Genomic DNA, 16206 nt, shown 5'->3' with positions numbered 1-16206 from the left:
AAAATCACGATATAATTTCTACCAGAAGTCCAACAATAATTTATTAGAACAGGCCTATGAAGACAGAAAAAACTTTTCCAACATTTTCATTTCGTTTGATTTCTATTTCAATTATATTCTGCGTTATTACGGAGAACGGGTGGATGTGAGAATTAATCAAAACGCTTTTTAGCTATTTAAATCAGTTTATTTGAACAAATCGTTTTTTTAATTTCTTTTGTGAAAGATAACAAAGCCAGACGTCGGTGCGTTTACTCAAATGTTACCCTAATGCTACTTGCGCATTTCAATCGAGTTGTGTATAGTTTGTAACAGAATAGAACAAATTCCTTCAACGTTTCATGTCTTGTAGATAATAGACTAATACAGGACAGGGAGCTGTGAATTAAGATATGAATTAAGCTCAACATGAAGTCAAACACCACTTTTATTCTGCTAAATTTTTCTGTTTCTGAAAACAGATGAGTTCAAAATTTGCAAAAAAGGCATAAAAACAGAAAAATGCACCAATAACATTATGCATTTGTTGTCCGGTTAGACAAAATTTTATCCGAATATCAGATGGCTAAAGTTGCCTAACCGGTTAACCGATATCCAAAGTCCAACCCTAGTGCAGGGACTACTATCTATGGGGTCCAGTTATTGTTATGCGGTGTAAGCCTCCTAGTAAGTGCTGTATATTTTGTCTTTTGCAAAACCGGGTATTTCTGGATCGGCCATAAACCATTTTGACTGGACCAGTTTTGCAATTTGATATTTTACAATGAGAACTTAAACCGATTTCTTGCGGAATATCAGTGGTAACCTGTAAAAATAGAATAATATTACGTCCGCAAGGTGGTGCTTTATTGCAAAGAAAAGTCGGACAAAATGAAGAAAAAACAGACGAGGTCACCTCGCAGAAGTGCAAATTATAATGTGCGTTAAGAGCATCGTCATTAGTATAAAAATGTTTTGACCAAAGTCTGATAAAAACTTGCTTGAGCTATAAGCTTAAGCTCGTTTAGAACATGCCAAATGATAAAACTGAAGATTCGAAACAAAATAAAAAGAAAAACATTGACACCATAGACAGTTTGAACGCATACAGTGACGAGTCATGTCTTAACTAGATGTCAGGACGTGTCAAAGCCAGCATGTGCAAATAGATGGTAAATTTTTATGCGCAATACGAATAAGTGACGTTGATGTCACATTCCAGTGGCATACATCCTCTCCACATATAAATAGCTCCATCGAAATTAAGCCTCCAAACAGTCACATATGTGCAAGGCGGCATACACATTACGGCGTTCCGAAACCCGGCTTACGAATGTTCTGCGTTTCTTAAAAAACTTGAATTCGATGATTTTCCCGATCGCTTATGACGATATCGTTGTTGCCTAGCAACGCGACTCCTTCTATGCCTTTTACCTGGCCTGGAGCCGGCCCCCAAGAACTGAAACCGGATAGGTAGGTACCGTCGTGGCGGTAAATCTGAACGAGAAATAACCAACAATGCGTGAATATTGAGGTGATGAGTACAATAAAGAAACAACTGACAGTCAGTGTGATTGCAGGTACACAAGCTAATATTGACGTTTGCAACTGAATGAATGGCAAACGAAAATTCTTCGGATAAAATCCATTCATCAAATATAACGTTTCTCTTTTTTGACGAAGGACTACTCTATCACTTCTTTTACCTGTATTCGGTTATTTCCGCTGTCTCCAACTACAATATTACCGCGGTAATCAACAACGACACCTCGCGGGTATTTGAGCTGACCTTCGGCAGAACCTTCCCGGCCAAATTTGAACAGGAAACGACCGTACTTGTCGAAAGCCTGAATCCTGTGGTTACCGCTGTCGCTTACAAGAACCTGAGATAAATTGAAGTCAAAAAAAACTCGAACATGTGAACGGTGAATCATTGAATAATATAATTTGAGTCGAACAATAGGACGGTTGTCAGAATTGCTGCGTTATAGAGGTTTTCTGCAGTAGCATTTTCACTGTAATAAGATCGTCTTTCATATAATAAGCTCAACAGAGATGCAAATGATTGTTAGTTAGACATCTAACCTTGTTGTCATGGGTTACAGCCAGGTATTGCGGACTGTCCAGCTGACCATCGTGAGTGCCAATCCGTCCAAATTTTCGAATGAACTGACCGTCCAGCGTGAATACCTGTATTCTATGATTGTCTTTGTCGCAAACGTATATGAAGCCCATATTGTCGGTTGCTACACCCCAGGGGTAACTGAGTTCTCCCTCTCCTACAATCAAGGGTCAGCGTTACTTAAGTACACTTTCAAAGCGAAAAAGCATATCAACCTGTTATTATAGCAAGCAAATAAACAATTTACCATGCTATGGTAACGCAACGCACAAGATTACTTATCAGAACAAGCAACAACCATTAACACAGGACACACAAGAGCAAAGAAGATAGAAATAAGATGGATTTAATACCTGAACCCTCTTGCCCAAACATTCTAATAAACCGACCCATGCTATCAAATATCTGGATCCTATGGTTGTATCGGTCTGCGGTTAATATCCATCCCTGTAATAAACCACCACGATGAGCACTTCGGGCTTAAAAAGTGATGCGAAAAAGCTCTTCTATGCTACTTGAAGGCGATATTGGTTTGTACAATGACATTGTAACACATAAGATTTAGGATATTTATGAAGGGTTTAGTATCTTTCTCTGAAGCTGAAACCATTTGAAGATAATTTAAACCTATAAACGAGCAGTATTTCGCTTTAGCCAATTTAAATAACTCTAGCCTGAGTGATTTTCAGCAATAGCGCACGTACCAACATCACAGTGGACAAACGACATGTCAACGAAAAAAATGTTGTCTTACCTGAGCTGTTACATGGACTCCCGCCAAACAATCGAACTGACCCTCGTCCGAGCCGTAACCCCCAAATGTAAGCGTGGGTTCGCCCTCGGTGTGGAATATCTGTAAACACAATATTGTTTAAACATATGTTCTTCTTTTCTCCACGTACGATTATGCACCATATGTATTAAAACATCAGTTGTACGGGTTGCTTTTTGCTACAATGTATATGCTTCGTAATAAGTCAACAACGAATGTATCGAAACCTTTACATCAATTTTTAAAACTCACAAAACGCTTACATGGACCCGGTGATTGCTGCTGTCAGCCACGACGATGTTGTCATTAGGAGTCACTGCTACACCTCGCGGCCAGTTTAAGCAACCGACGTCACTCCCTTTCGAACCGAACCATCTTTTAAAACATTGGTAACTGTTTGTATTGTGTCTGCCACGTAACATCGAAACTAAGATGGAATGTTTTATGTGATGAGATACGCGTGTGTCTTGGTACTCATTAATATGTTCAGCTTTGGAAGGCTGCTTTGAGGTCCAACAGTTACAGGTATTAAAACTGCTTGTCTTCACCTAGCAAGCTTGCTACTTATCATAATTTCACCTTTTCACGGGACCTTTCGCCCTGTACAGCCAGCGTGGGTCGTTCGTCGTTGAATTGAGAAGGGGGGAGTTGGGTAAAGACGTTCTAGTGGAAGGGTCATTCTCTGGACTTAAAAATGACGAGATTCTTTCGGAACCGTCATCAACTCGACGCTGCCGAACCAGCCGACGTCGTCTTTGCGGATTGCCGTTGGATAACCCTTCGAATAAAAGAAATGTTTTTAGGTGTGTGTTTACTGATGCGTGCTGATTACGGATTGCATGACACTTCAAAAACTTAACGTTTGAACTGTGCTGGAGTTTCAGAATAAAGGTTACGTTAAAGAAAAAGTTACTATAAATTTTCTAGTAACCGCTAGTAGGTGGTCAAAGTAAGTGCAGATAGAAGCTGAATCGTTTTAACCCAGTATATAATAAAATAAAAAGGTACAATATATAGCAGCACTCTAGAGGTTAACTTTTGTTTACACGACATAAGGTTTTAAGCACCAGGTGTACTATGAGATGAAATTATAGCGAAAGTTCTTTATTCTAATTTTTTCAAGATAACATAAATGTTACGGCAAGGTGCACCTGGAACAAAAGCATTCGTTTGGTTCCTCGGTGAATTGGTAGTTGAGCCCGAACTTCCATATAAGCTGTTGTTGTCTGGAGACGGGGCAGGTGACACTGCAAGCGTTGGGGTGTCAAACAACGGTGTCGTGAATGATGGAATGTAGGAACTAACTTGATCTAAAAACATGGATAGCGTTGGAAGAAAAGAAAAAATATTATAAATCTATCATTCCTTTAATTCAGCCTCTATCTTTATCATCGCGTAGTTTTACTTTTACTTTCAGTATTGGAACAGAGTATCTTGCAGTGTCATGCGATATTATGATACGTAATGTAACTTGTACCGTTTGCGTAATAATGACAATTTAGTTACACATGCGTACAATACGTTATCACGACACGTTATAAAATTAAGTATCATCTCTTCAATGTCATTGCCGTTACCTGCTCGGCGGCCATGTTCTACAGCAAAAGCTCGATCGATCTCCATGTCGTTTAAAACGGGATCACTGCCAAGTGAGAGCGAGAGTCGGGATGGGGCGCTGTATGCAATCTCACCAAAAGCAGATGCATTGCTCAGTAGGGCGTTTTCGCCATCTTTATGAAACTGTTCGTGGGGAAACAAGTGAGGTAACTGCAATATTACTTGAAACTTAAATTGTAACTTGTTGTACATAATATAAACAATTATTTCAGAAGTTTTACATAGTATTTTAGGATCTAATGTGTTCAATAATTAAATTTGTAATAAAAACTGTAACTTACTTTAATGGCCCTTTGAATACTGTCATCAATTCCAGACGAAATAGACTTAATATTGCGCAAGTGCTCTTGGCTTTGTTGCATCAGACGAACAACTTCAGCTGCATTTTCTGATCTATTTCCTTTGGACCTACACATCAATAAAATAGTTAAAAAAGGATTAAATAATTTGAGTTTCAAAAATTGAATATGAAGACAAGAAAGAGTTTGAACTAATATCTATGAATTCAGTAAGTTTTCATGTAAGGGGCTAAGAACAAAAGCTTCCTTACGCGTCTGAAAAGAATTGACATTTTTTATCTGCTGCTTCACAGTGGCTGCTCAGAGTGGCCAGTTCCATCTCAAGGGTGTCCTGTTCCACTCGAAGCTGCCTGAGAAAACATTGAGACAAAATATGAAATCAGATCTGGCAGGCGTGGCTTTGTAGTTTAAAAATAAATATCACATCAATCGCAAATTCACAGCAACCCAATGACTTTGTTTTGACCATAAACACGAAATGGAATTTTACTTAATTTGCAAAAGACAAGAACTGACCCGATGTCATGAAACTCTTAGATTCAAAGAGTGTTGAGTACACATAAAAACATTGGAAACAATGTGTCTGATTATTTAAAATATTACTTCCTCATGCACTATCACTTTGGTAATAACTATTGGCAGAACCTTCTGAAATACTACATTTCTTCCAAGGTTATTCACAACAAGGTATCATGTTACAAAGAGAAAATACAATTGTTTGTTCCCACAGATACACACCTGCTCAAAATCCAATTACAAACAACTCAGACACATAAGACATAAATTATTAACATGATGATTCATAACATGCCAAGTGTTCCCTTCTACCTTGTCTGTGCTCCAACAAATAAATCAACGTGATCCAGCAGGATGTTTTGGCGATTTTTCAACTCATTTACGCAACGTTCAATTGCCTGTAAACAAAGCAACAGAATTGCTAACATGTCAGACAATGCCTCATCATCATTAAATAATAACCTGTATACTTTGTTTTTTTTAAATTATATTTAAGCCAATGATACGATGATATTAAAGGCAACGAAGCACATTTAATCTTAATAGCATGATATAATTGAAAAATGCCACGAGAATTAATCAAGACTATACCTGGTTAACTTCAGACTTAAGGGAATTAGCTGTAGAGACAGATTTGACTTGTCTTTCTTCAAGTTCTGTTATCATTTCCGATACTTTTGGAATATGCTTTCTCACCTAAACATCAAAATTATGCAACGTAATTCGACGAAGTGTTTGTATTACATGTAGGGTCAATGATCTGCAATTCAGTATATATTCTGTTGCTTGCTGAGATCACATGATAAGAAAGAAATTTGAATTCTACAGGAACCTTTTCACTTTAGTATTAAAAATTAAAAGCCTGCTATTCTATAAAATATTTTCTGGCAGAAAACATCCAACACCCATGTACTTGATTCAGAGATCTTGCCAAGGAATGCACTAAATGCTGAAAATGTGCTGTCGAACAATCTCTGCAGAGTTTCCTTTCACAATGGCTACACTTTTCTGGTTTGGAATTTTCCTGTTGACATTCCTGAAATTAAAATGCACAAATCCCGTATCAATTATAGTAAATAAGTTCTGTTTTACTGTGAGTTACAACCGATGTTGATTGTTATTAGTAAATGTATATACCTGACAAACTTCGTCTTTCTTTCTCACAATATTAGATGAAGGCAAATCAAGAATTGATATAATTGTGAGATTATTTGGTAAACCAACTAACCCCTGCCTAGGCAAGAAATGGGTGCTTCGACACTGGGGGCAACGAATTCTACAAAATACAAAAATATATTATTAGCATGTTCCTAATTTAAATACCATTTACTAGAAAGTAGTTATGAACTAATATACATATCTAGAGATGCATTCTAAACAATTGCTGTCTGACATCTAAATGCTAAAAAGAGACGCACAGGGACCCCAAACTCACTTTTTGTCAACAACAAGATTCTGCAAACATGGCTTCAAACAGAAGGTATGCTGACATGGCAAGATCTTCGGCACTTTAAAGCGATCGAGACAAACAGGACATGTTATGAGCTGTTCAAGATGAGACTCCATTGTGCTGGTTCATACCAAATGGGGGGCTATTATCGTCGTAGCATTATTTAAAAGCTTTTCTCATGGAATCATGCCATAAATATGACGTCAACTCAACTTTAGGTTTTGATCTAAAGTAATTAAAGCAATGTGAGAACCCAATTGGAAACATTACACCAGGGGAAAACAGTTAACTATTTTTGTAAGTTGTGTAGCAAGCAATGTTACAGAAACCACCTAGACGAAAAACATAACTTTTCCAGTGTCATGTTTTAAACAAAACACAAACCAAACAAATTTACCAGAAAGTCATAACATATCCCATTTATGAAAAAACTTCAGAAAAACAGAAATGATAAACAGGCAAAATATAAATTCGTAAATAATCATTCAATTCCTAATTGAGTGTCTGTAGCGTCTTCGTATTCATGGTAACCGACGCCTTGATTGACAAGATGGCCTGCATTGTGATAGTACATCCAAAACATATAACACCAGAAAAGTGTTCCTACTGCATCCAGCGTGAACTCAATAATCGGATCATCAGGAGGAGCACATCTATATCCAATCCGACTGGTTCCTCCTTGTCGAAGAATGATCTTGTTGTGAACTTGTGGCTTCAAAGCAGAGGGTAACTGGATTCCACTGCGCAAGCAGCGTAACACAGATATCCCTCGACCTAGTCTGGCAGCCATCAACATACCAGCACAGGTAACTCAACTTATTTCTGAAAAGTATTACAAACCTAGAATCCTTAAAAGAGCAAACCACAAGAGCTGATATGAGTAATATGAAATGTTAAAATTGATTTGATAAAGAACTTGCGCTTTATTTATAACTTAGTTAGTACTAAGCTTGCGTCTGTGGTTATTACTAGTTTCTACAAGAAAACTAGAGATATTTTCAACAAACACAATAAAAAATTCCTAAAAACATACAGCATCGCTGTGGCAATTCAATATTTAACAAACTAAACAAGACAGAGTTACATGAAAATTGCACAAACCAAAAAATATATATATAACTGACCTAATGCATGTGAAAACTGCATAAGCAAACACACATATATATATACAGTGGGACCTCGTTAATTCGAACCCCGAACAACCGGAATCCCAGTTATCTGACACAAAACTGCCGGGAACGGATTTTTTCCTATGTATTTCACCCCTTTAATCCGCAAACTCCGCTGTCCGACTTCGGCACAAAAGTTTTGGAACAATTGTGCTAAATAAATAGCAATAAAATCCGATAAACCGGATTATTAAGAGTGAAGAGAAAATGATTCACGATTGTCCTAGATACAGTAGTTTGTTGACGAACACAATAGCCGATTATCTACGCATAATAATGTTGCATTTTCACTTTTAGTGAAAAGTGCAATAATGTTGCATTTTTAAACTCCTACGCATACTTTAAATTGGAGTAAGGTGCGTACTGCTTTTTGAACACAGTGCTACATTTGCAAGATTGATTGATTTTTCGCTTTCCAATAATCCGGATACCCCGTTAAGCCAACATTTTATGACGAAACAAAGTGGTCCGGATTAACGAGGTCGGACTGTATATGTATTCTAAGAGGTTTTCTTGCTACAGAAAGAAATTGTACGTTTGTATTGTATTGATTGCCAGATTATGGTTAAAAAAGAAAAGCAATTACTGTATTTTATCACATCATTATCAGTTTATCACAGCAAGTTATATAAATAAATCTGTAATGAAGTATGTATAGTACATCACAAACACACAAAACTTAAACGCACTCAGTAAAGCAGTCACGTTTAGCACATAAACTATTGATAAAATTGTTCATCCTTTTCACTGAAGAAGTATCAGTCAATGCTGTATTTAATTCTGTGGCTATCTGTTGCTTTTTGATTGACTTGTAACACCTCTGATATTGTAAAACAGACCAATAAAAGTCCCAAATAGTTAATTCAGGCCATAAGACATTGAGAAAGGACAGATACGAAGATGAACTCTGCCAAAGCAGAAAATCACTCAGCCTGATCTCACCAGACGTCCGTACCAGGACATCAACACTGCTTATCTGCAAAGCTTTTTCAAATAGTTGCTCTGAGATGTCAGACTTCTCGATAAGACCATGCTCCAATCCCCATGTGATGTCTCTTACTGCTTGTGTCATTTCGTGACGTGAAGTATAAGCGACACAAACATTTAGCCTACACTTGTTGTTGTTCCTTGTGCATTCCATCAATTTATACGCAAGCTCTTGTAAGTCCTGTGGAAGCAAATGCAGCTCTCCAATTATCGAAATCCTAACACCATGTTCCTTTAGACGATCTTGTTCCTCAAGTATCTGAGCAAACTTGCTCCTAGCTAACTCCATCAAACTGTCCACCTCCTCTTTTGAACGTTTAAAGTTTTCGGCACTGAATGCATACAAAGTTACCTCAGAAATATCAAGGTCTTGACACCATCTTAACATTTCAGCTAATTTATCAAAACCTTTTCTGTGGCCTTCAATCCGCTCAACATGCTTTTTGGCAGCAAATCTTCTATTTCCATCCATAATAAATGCAACATGGTTGGGGATGGGACCCTGTTGAAGAATACCAGAAAGATACTTTTCCCACCAAGAACGTTCAAACTCCTTTTCTTTAGCTATTAAAGCCATTACTGTTCTTGGGCAATGCTTCGCGAAGGGTTATTCCACTTAAAAACTTGTTACGGTGCAACAGATATGATTTCAAGAAATCTTTAACAACCGAAGGATCTGTAATTACACGAAAAAAAAATTAAATTAAAATGATTGCGACAACTTGTTCCATTACACTGTTAACTTAAAAGTGCAACTTCTCAACTCATAGAAATTCTCAACTATGCCCAACTTTAATGAAATCTAAGCAGCAGAATGAAAGTTTAAGTCATATATATCGATGCCAAAAATTGCTATATGACATGGCAGAGTTGAAAAACAAACAAAACTATAAGCCCTACGTAGAAGTATATCTCATGAGGGCACAAACGGTTTACATCACAAGCTACATATTTCCACTTATAAAATGCTTCATAATTAAACTAAAGTACATAATTGTCCAACAGATACCCCATTTCCATGTCAAGAAGAGGCTTGGAGATGTCCAGATGTCTAATGATCTGAACTTGCCCTATGGCTTGGCCATGAATACTAGGCCTTGCTGTTGAGCAACCTAGGCCCTATGACGACACAATTCGGGCCTAGCATTTGGCTTGCGTACATTGCATCACTTCCATATGTGGAATGTAAGGCCTAGTACTAGGCCTGAAAAGTGGACATGGAAAACAGGCAACAGTGATATCAATAGCCTTTTAGAGTAACCGACTAACAGTGGAGCAAACTCTGTTATGTATATAAAGCTAGGCCATAATTCAATCATTGAACAGCAAGTATATGGCATAAATGTTAAATAATTAATTCATTAACGAACTTATCATTTACCCTCTTCTAAACTTTAAGTAAAACTTCTGCAAGGCAGCATGAAGTAAAACACGTTATTTGTACATGGTATATTATTTTAAAACTTTAAAGAAATTTGCTGACCAAGTTATTATGCCTACATGATATGACTTAAGTATACAAATATATACACCAAATGTTTATTAATTAATGGTAAGGGTAACAGTACCTAAAAATGTTTACAATGAAAGCAAAACATATTCAAGAACAGTCCAAAGAATACTACAAATCTTCTCAACTTTAAAATAATTAAATGAACAATGTCAATAGACAGTAAATTTCAAACCATTATAACAATAGTAAAAAAGGAAGAAGTTAGGTCGGTCGGGTAAACAACTTCAACAAATTATGACATTTGTCAAAAATCCCTACATTTTTAATTACAGCTTCTGTCTCGTTCTTTCCTTGCCAACAATGGGTACTTCCCTTTCATCCCAAAGCGGCACACCATCACATGTGCAGAGTCGCTTTGCATTTTGAAATAACCCTGAAGAGCGAGCAATAATACCGCAAGCTATACCAGGTCCAGAATTCCCATCGACCTTGGATCTTTCATTTTGGCCAGAACCAAGATCATCTTCTTTTTCATGAACTACCAAGGACCTACCGATAATATCCCAGACATTAATCCTAGAATCTAACAATCGAAAACTTGACCTTCCGTTTATTTGAGCTGAGATATTACCAAGGTCACCAACATGTCTCTCTTCGCTATTTATACCACCATGTCCGAAGTTGTGTGGATTGAAGTGATTTCCACAACTTCGACATCCATCAGATAAATCACCATACTCATGGACATTTAATCCATGTTTGCCAGGTGTGAGGCCGTCAATTGTACCTTCTATGAGACAATTGTTGTTAGCAAGTTGCACTATTCTGACGACACCATTTACATTATTACCAGAAATTTCAGCAACTGCAGCGCCCAAGCTACTGGAAACATTTGACCCATAGCCCATTAACACTGCACGTTTTCCGGTGTCTTCAATTAACGTTAGTATTTCTTTAAAAGAGAGTTGACTTTCTACAACAAGCAGCTGCTTTTTAACATCAAGCATTACCACTTCTACATCTCTCGTCTTTAAAGCATTTTTCACGATGTCTGCACAAGAGTCGCATTTCATGTCCACAGCAAATTCCATGCGAGGCTTCGCATCCATTTTTGCGGCACAGAGAATATAGGCACAGGTGAACTTTGCTAATATTTTGCCACTGCATCAAAAATGACGTCGGCTGTTGAACTTTTAGACCTTTTTACATCTTCAATGTTGGCCTCGTTAGCGCTCTTTAGTGACGTGAATATTTTCAAATTGGTTATTGTCAGTTCTTTTATATAATAGCAAATTAAAATTGACGCTAATACTTTATTATAAATGCTATAATCGCATAAAATTTCAACTTACGCCAGGTGTCTAAATGAATGTTTTTTGCTAGTGATCACAATTTTTAAAACTCTTGCAGGATTTTTAAAGTGGAAAATTGTAAGAGGAACACGCAATTGCGCAGCAGCTGAAAATCATTTTTGTCTAACTTCACATCATTGTCTTATTGATTGTGTAGTAGGATGGCCTTTGTTGCAACTGTGTGGTTTACGGGGCCATACTTGGCATCGCGGTTATTTTTATAAACTTGTTTTTATTATCTTCATGTTCTGCTATAATTATGAAGACTCTACCAGATGTCTCAAAAACAAACAGGTAGCTTATGCTTTGTGCGATAATATACTGCTATATTAGGTTCGGAATAATGATAGCTTAAGCCTAGCAAGTGCTTCAAGCATTACGGTATTAATGATTTGCACTTTGTAAGTGAAAAATGTGTGGCAATGAAAACTTTGTATTGTTAGCAGATCTAGACATACAGCTTTGTGTGATTTTTGCTTGGGAACGTCAGCAAGCAACAAGCATGGAGTGTATGAAGAAATGCTTTTTTGCAAAGATTGTGATGCAAAAGCCCATCCCAGTTGTATGAAGTAAAGTGAAAATTAGCTTATTTTTTGTAATGCATATTTTTAGGGTAACCAATGTGCTTCTAACAGTTATTGGTATTTTTAGTGTTTGCCACCACTTATTCACTACAGGACCGATTGTTAAGTTTGTAATGCACACGGAAATTCTGTTGTCTCTCGAATGTGCGATGTAACAATAAAGTACCATTTTATATAAAGGTCGTTTATTTCTTGCCATTAACTGCATTAAATAGTTCGCACACAAAAAGCAAAATTTTCTGTTTCTTACAGAATCTAGGGCAACCTTGGAGGCGGGGTCGTAACCAAAAGAACTGGTGGTGCAGCCTGCTATTTTCCAATAGCACCCTGCCCATTACTGAGCAGTAAACAATAATAGGGTGCTATTTGACAACAGCAGGCTCCTGCACAATAATAACAGGCATACTTATAATTACTACAATGTCACTAAGTGTATCTTTACAAGTCTTGTTTTATCAGCTTATTTGTGTAACGTAGTTACCGTACTATCTCGGTATCCAACTTTATATGAATTATTACATACGTTTGTGAGCATTGTCTTGCCGTTGGAAATGTTTTAAACATATTTCATCTATCAATCACTTTATTTTTCTTCAAGCTAGTGGCGTGTTCAAGCACATTCCATCATTCATTTATTTATTTATTGTATGTTGGGTTTAATGGCCGTGCTAACCATTGTTCGTCTTTATCATTTGGTTACTTTATTCTTGCACGTTCTAAGCCTTTCGGGTTTGCTGTTTTTTTTTTCACTAATTTTTGCTGGTGGATGTGTTAATTTTTGTTTCCTCATGCTATATTGTTTAGCATTTTATTTTTGGTTCCCCCATACACAATGACGTAAACAATAAAATATGACCCTGCCTCTCTAAATCGCTAATCAGCAACCACACCGCGTCACTAATAGCAGGATACTATACCGATCAGTGATCACCGATCTTTAGGTTGTTTAGAAGTGCAAGTTTTTTTTTGTTTAAAATGGGTTGTCACCAAATGCATGATGACATAAAGTATGTCATTAAATAATATTATTGGTAAACAAATCCCAAGCTGGCTAAACAAAAAAGTTTACAATTTCAGTTTTTGCCAAGAAATTATGCATGTAAATGTAAATAGAGGTTAAAAGTTTAGTACGAAGGCATGCCACAAACTTTTTTAAATCATTATTTTATGAACTACTGTATGTAATAATTTAAGCTTGCAAAGTTTTTCATGAAAGAGTTAGAAAAATAAGTCAAAAAGTCCAAATATATATGCCCTTCTTCTTCATTTTCCTTCAATTTTTGTAATATGATTGTTGGTACTGTATAGTTATAATATTGTAATATAACATATATATAATATGTTGAAATTTTTGTTTAAAGTTGAAATTTTTGTTTCTATTATAATGAAATGACCCTAACTTGTGTTATAATTTATTTTCTAGGTATTCCAAAGCGTTGGCTGCCAAGGCTTCATCCTATCCTTGGCAATGTGTAGAGTGCAAGACTTGTTCGGTATGTTGCTCATCACGAGATGGGGCTAGCATTTTGTTTTGCGATGCTTGTGACAAGGCTTACCATATGAAATGTCACAGTCCTGAAGTTGATGATAAACCAGAAGGGAAATGGATATGCAGCTCATGCATAGATGAAGACCTAGACTTGAATGGCTGGGAAGGTTCTATTGGGCTACCTGGTAAGTAACAAACTTCTGTAAATAACAAGAGATGTTTCATTGAGTACACACACAAGCACTGTTAATCGACATCACTCCACGTGTGGGCAATGAACATTGTAAGATTTGTGTAGTTAATCAGTACCTGCTCATTTATTTCTCGCACATTGTACCCTGCATTTTTTAATAAATGAAAGATTTACAACCTTAATATCTGCCATAGATGTAACAGAGCAGTCTTATTTTTCTCTGATTTGGGTAATTTTATAACCAGACTTTCCAAAGACTTTTTATTTTCTGACAGACATGGTTAGCAAAAAGGCAAATGATGTACAGTCAGATGATTCAAGCAATGCTACTGGCAACGATGCAACATCCAGCAATCATTCATCAAACATTGCTCAAAATTACAATCGAATATCAATTTATGATAATGTCATTCCTAATTCAGCTGATTGGACTGCCAATGAAGTTGCTGAATATTTTAAAAGTCTTGGTTTTTCCGAACAAGCTTCAGTTTTTACAAGAGAGGAAATAGATGGAAGATCACTTCTGCTATTACGTAGGGCTGATGTTATCGCTGGCTTGTCACTAAAACTTGGACCAGCCGTCAAAATTTTTGAACATATCACAAAATTGCAGAATGCTTCCCTATCCAAATCAAGTTATCATAATGGCATCAAGTGAGAAGTTTTTATTATTTCTATGTAAGTAGTTGTGTATATGACGAAAAGCAAAATGTGTCATTAACAACCTTATAGATATTCGATGCCTGGCCATGAGGAAACAAGCAAGTTACGGTTTACATCCATATTTTATTGGTCTGCTCGTAAAAGCTTTTATTAAAATGCTTATTTGTACTATTCACGATCATCAAGCTGACATGCTTGAATGCATACCAATTGGTTGTTTTATGCATAATTTTATAGCTGTAAATGCACTTTTTATAGTGTTGGAATATTTTTCATTTTACCAATTTTAATAGTCACTAATGTTGGCACTTCAGTTATGACTAGATGGTTAAACTGCGTTTTTGCAAAATTCTATTTGTCTTCTATAGTATAAAAATTTTATGTTATAAATAACAGTCAGTTAGTCTCAATTTGATGTGTGACTAATCAATGTCGTTTCACACATTTTAATTTATAGAATGCCACTGCTTGAACCTATGCAACTCTGCAATGTTGTCAATTGTATTTATAGATTAAAAATGCATAAGATTATATCACTGCAAGCAAAAGTTATTGATATAAAAGTGCTTTGTTTTTTTTTGCAAATGTTTTTAACATATTGTACTGTATATGGTATATAGTAGGTACAAATGTATTGTGTATATTGTAAATAGACATTGGAAAGACAAAGAGCTTTTTAACGTTGTTACAATAATCCGTTTAAATAACTGACATTGCATCTGTATTTGCTTGTACACTTGTTTATGCTTTATTGTAATGCTTTTAAAATTTTATATGTTTGCAGTTGAGAAACGTTTGTCTTCAGAATACAAGTAGTCAATATGTTTTTGCCGTTTATAAGTAATCTTTTGGGTTTATGGTTGGATTGTCGAACAATTCTAAGCCGCTGAGGTAGGCTGTATAATGAGTCAATACTCAATTGTTACATACGTTCTTCACCTAGCTGACACTCACTGTAAAGCCTACTAAGCTGTGAAATTAATTATTATAACACTTAATAGCATGCCGTTCATAGTTTTGAAGTTATTTCAAAAGCGCAACGTTTATGACGATGTCACGTGCTAAACTTCCATATTTGATAAACATAAGATTAGATAATATTATACTATGGTTGCCACCAGGCCTAATGATATCAACTATGCAATGCAGCAAGTTGTAACCTAGCACTCGTAGTTCACTTTTCGCAATTTTTAAATTCCTTTCTCATTGCCCTGGTGAAGCTAAACCCAAATGGGTTAATGAAACGTTGGCAGAAATAAGGCTCTGTATTTCATCAGCTGAGCCTTGTACTTGATTTTGATATATGCTGCATTTATTAAAAAGTGTCTGACATTTGCACAACAGACATTTTTATCGTAGACCCATCATATTAATGTCCCTATGCTTTGGTAGGCATGGGATCTTTGGCTCGAAAGAAAATTATTCCTTATTTTGATTTTGAGAACAACATAATTTTACAAGTAGACAGCAAACAACAACTTAACTAAAAAGCTTGAAAGAAAAATACAATGTTATGGTTCCTTAGTAATTTTTCACAGACCACCATAACCTAGTTGTGACT

The 16206-nt window shown here is 36.3% G+C and overlaps 4 protein-coding genes across 7 annotated transcripts; 1 reads left to right on the top strand and 3 right to left on the bottom strand.

Moving 5' to 3' along the window:
- Positions 1-824: 824 nt before the first annotated feature.
- LOC143463458 (uncharacterized) lies at positions 825-7235 on the bottom strand. Its single transcript, XM_076961933.1, has 16 exons — positions 6741-7235; positions 6443-6581; positions 6219-6341; positions 5897-6001; positions 5618-5703; positions 5041-5139; positions 4772-4898; positions 4451-4613; positions 4025-4183; positions 3453-3651; positions 3137-3248; positions 2856-2954; positions 2455-2548; positions 2065-2258; positions 1686-1862; positions 825-1476 (listed from the first exon to the last, which is right to left on the bottom strand). The coding sequence occupies exons 1-16, from the start codon at positions 6869-6871 to the stop codon at positions 1327-1329; spliced, it is 2157 nt and encodes a 718-aa protein (XP_076818048.1). The 5' UTR covers positions 6872-7235; the 3' UTR covers positions 825-1326.
- A 368-nt stretch (positions 7236-7603) lies between these two features.
- Positions 7604-9492, bottom strand: LOC143463460 (dehydrodolichyl diphosphate synthase complex subunit DHDDS-like). The gene has a single exon (XM_076961934.1). It carries the CDS (start codon positions 9486-9488, stop codon positions 8604-8606), a length of 885 nt encoding a protein of 294 aa, XP_076818049.1. The 5' UTR covers positions 9489-9492; the 3' UTR covers positions 7604-8603.
- Positions 9493-10438: 946 nt separating this feature from the next.
- LOC143463461 (copper chaperone for superoxide dismutase-like) lies at positions 10439-11569 on the bottom strand. Of its 3 annotated transcripts, none has more exons than XM_076961936.1 (2): positions 11215-11569; positions 10439-11154 (listed from the first exon to the last, which is right to left on the bottom strand). In XM_076961936.1, exons 1-2 carry the CDS (start codon positions 11471-11473, stop codon positions 10691-10693), a joined length of 723 nt encoding a protein of 240 aa, XP_076818051.1. In that variant the 5' UTR covers positions 11474-11569; the 3' UTR covers positions 10439-10690. The 3 variants fall into 3 exon arrangements, with proteins under 3 accessions (XP_076818051.1, XP_076818050.1, XP_076818053.1); XM_076961938.1 differs by having other exon boundaries at positions 10773-10913; positions 10996-11569; XM_076961935.1 differs by having other exon boundaries at positions 10439-11567.
- A 251-nt stretch (positions 11570-11820) lies between these two features.
- On the top strand, positions 11821-15469 carry LOC143463457 (uncharacterized). Of its 2 annotated transcripts, none has more exons than XM_076961931.1 (4): positions 11821-12010; positions 12160-12285; positions 13724-13974; positions 14258-15469. In XM_076961931.1, the coding sequence occupies exons 1-4, from the start codon at positions 11976-11978 to the stop codon at positions 14638-14640; spliced, it is 795 nt and encodes a 264-aa protein (XP_076818046.1). In that variant the 5' UTR covers positions 11821-11975; the 3' UTR covers positions 14641-15469. The 2 variants fall into 2 exon arrangements, with proteins under 2 accessions (XP_076818046.1, XP_076818047.1); XM_076961932.1 differs by having other exon boundaries at positions 11822-12010; positions 12163-12285.
- The last annotated feature ends 737 nt before the right edge of the window (positions 15470-16206 follow it).

The sequence above is a fragment of the Clavelina lepadiformis genome, chromosome 6 (assembly GCF_947623445.1).
Source record: "Clavelina lepadiformis chromosome 6, kaClaLepa1.1, whole genome shotgun sequence".
Lineage (NCBI taxonomy): Eukaryota > Metazoa > Chordata > Ascidiacea > Aplousobranchia > Clavelinidae > Clavelina > Clavelina lepadiformis.
The sequence above is the reverse complement of the archived record's forward strand: the minus strand, read 5'-3'. Positions and strand labels throughout refer to the sequence as shown.

Coding starts and splice junctions, on each gene's coding strand:
- LOC143463458 (XM_076961933.1), bottom strand. CDS start 6,871: ATGGAGTCTCATCTTGAACAGCTCATAACATGTCCTGTTTGTCTCGAT. Junction 5,140..5,617: donor TTTGTTGGAGCACAGACAAG/GTAGAAGGGAAC, acceptor ATGTTTTCTCAG/GCAGCTTCGAGTGGAACAGG. Junction 1,477..1,685: donor GCGGAAATAACCGAATACAG/GTAAAAGAAGTG, acceptor TTTCTCGTTCAG/ATTTACCGCCACGACGGTAC.
- LOC143463460 (XM_076961934.1), bottom strand. CDS start 9,488: ATGGCTTTAATAGCTAAAGAAAAGGAGTTTGAACGTTCTTGGTGGGAA.
- LOC143463461 (XM_076961935.1), bottom strand. CDS start 11,473: ATGGATGCGAAGCCTCGCATGGAATTTGCTGTGGACATGAAATGCGAC.
- LOC143463457 (XM_076961931.1), top strand. CDS start 11,976: ATGAAGACTCTACCAGATGTCTCAAAAACAAACAG. Junction 12,011..12,159: donor GATGTCTCAAAAACAAACAG/GTAGCTTATGCT, acceptor TTGTATTGTTAG/CAGATCTAGACATACAGCTT. Junction 12,286..13,723: donor GCCCATCCCAGTTGTATGAA/GTAAAGTGAAAA, acceptor TTTATTTTCTAG/GTATTCCAAAGCGTTGGCTG.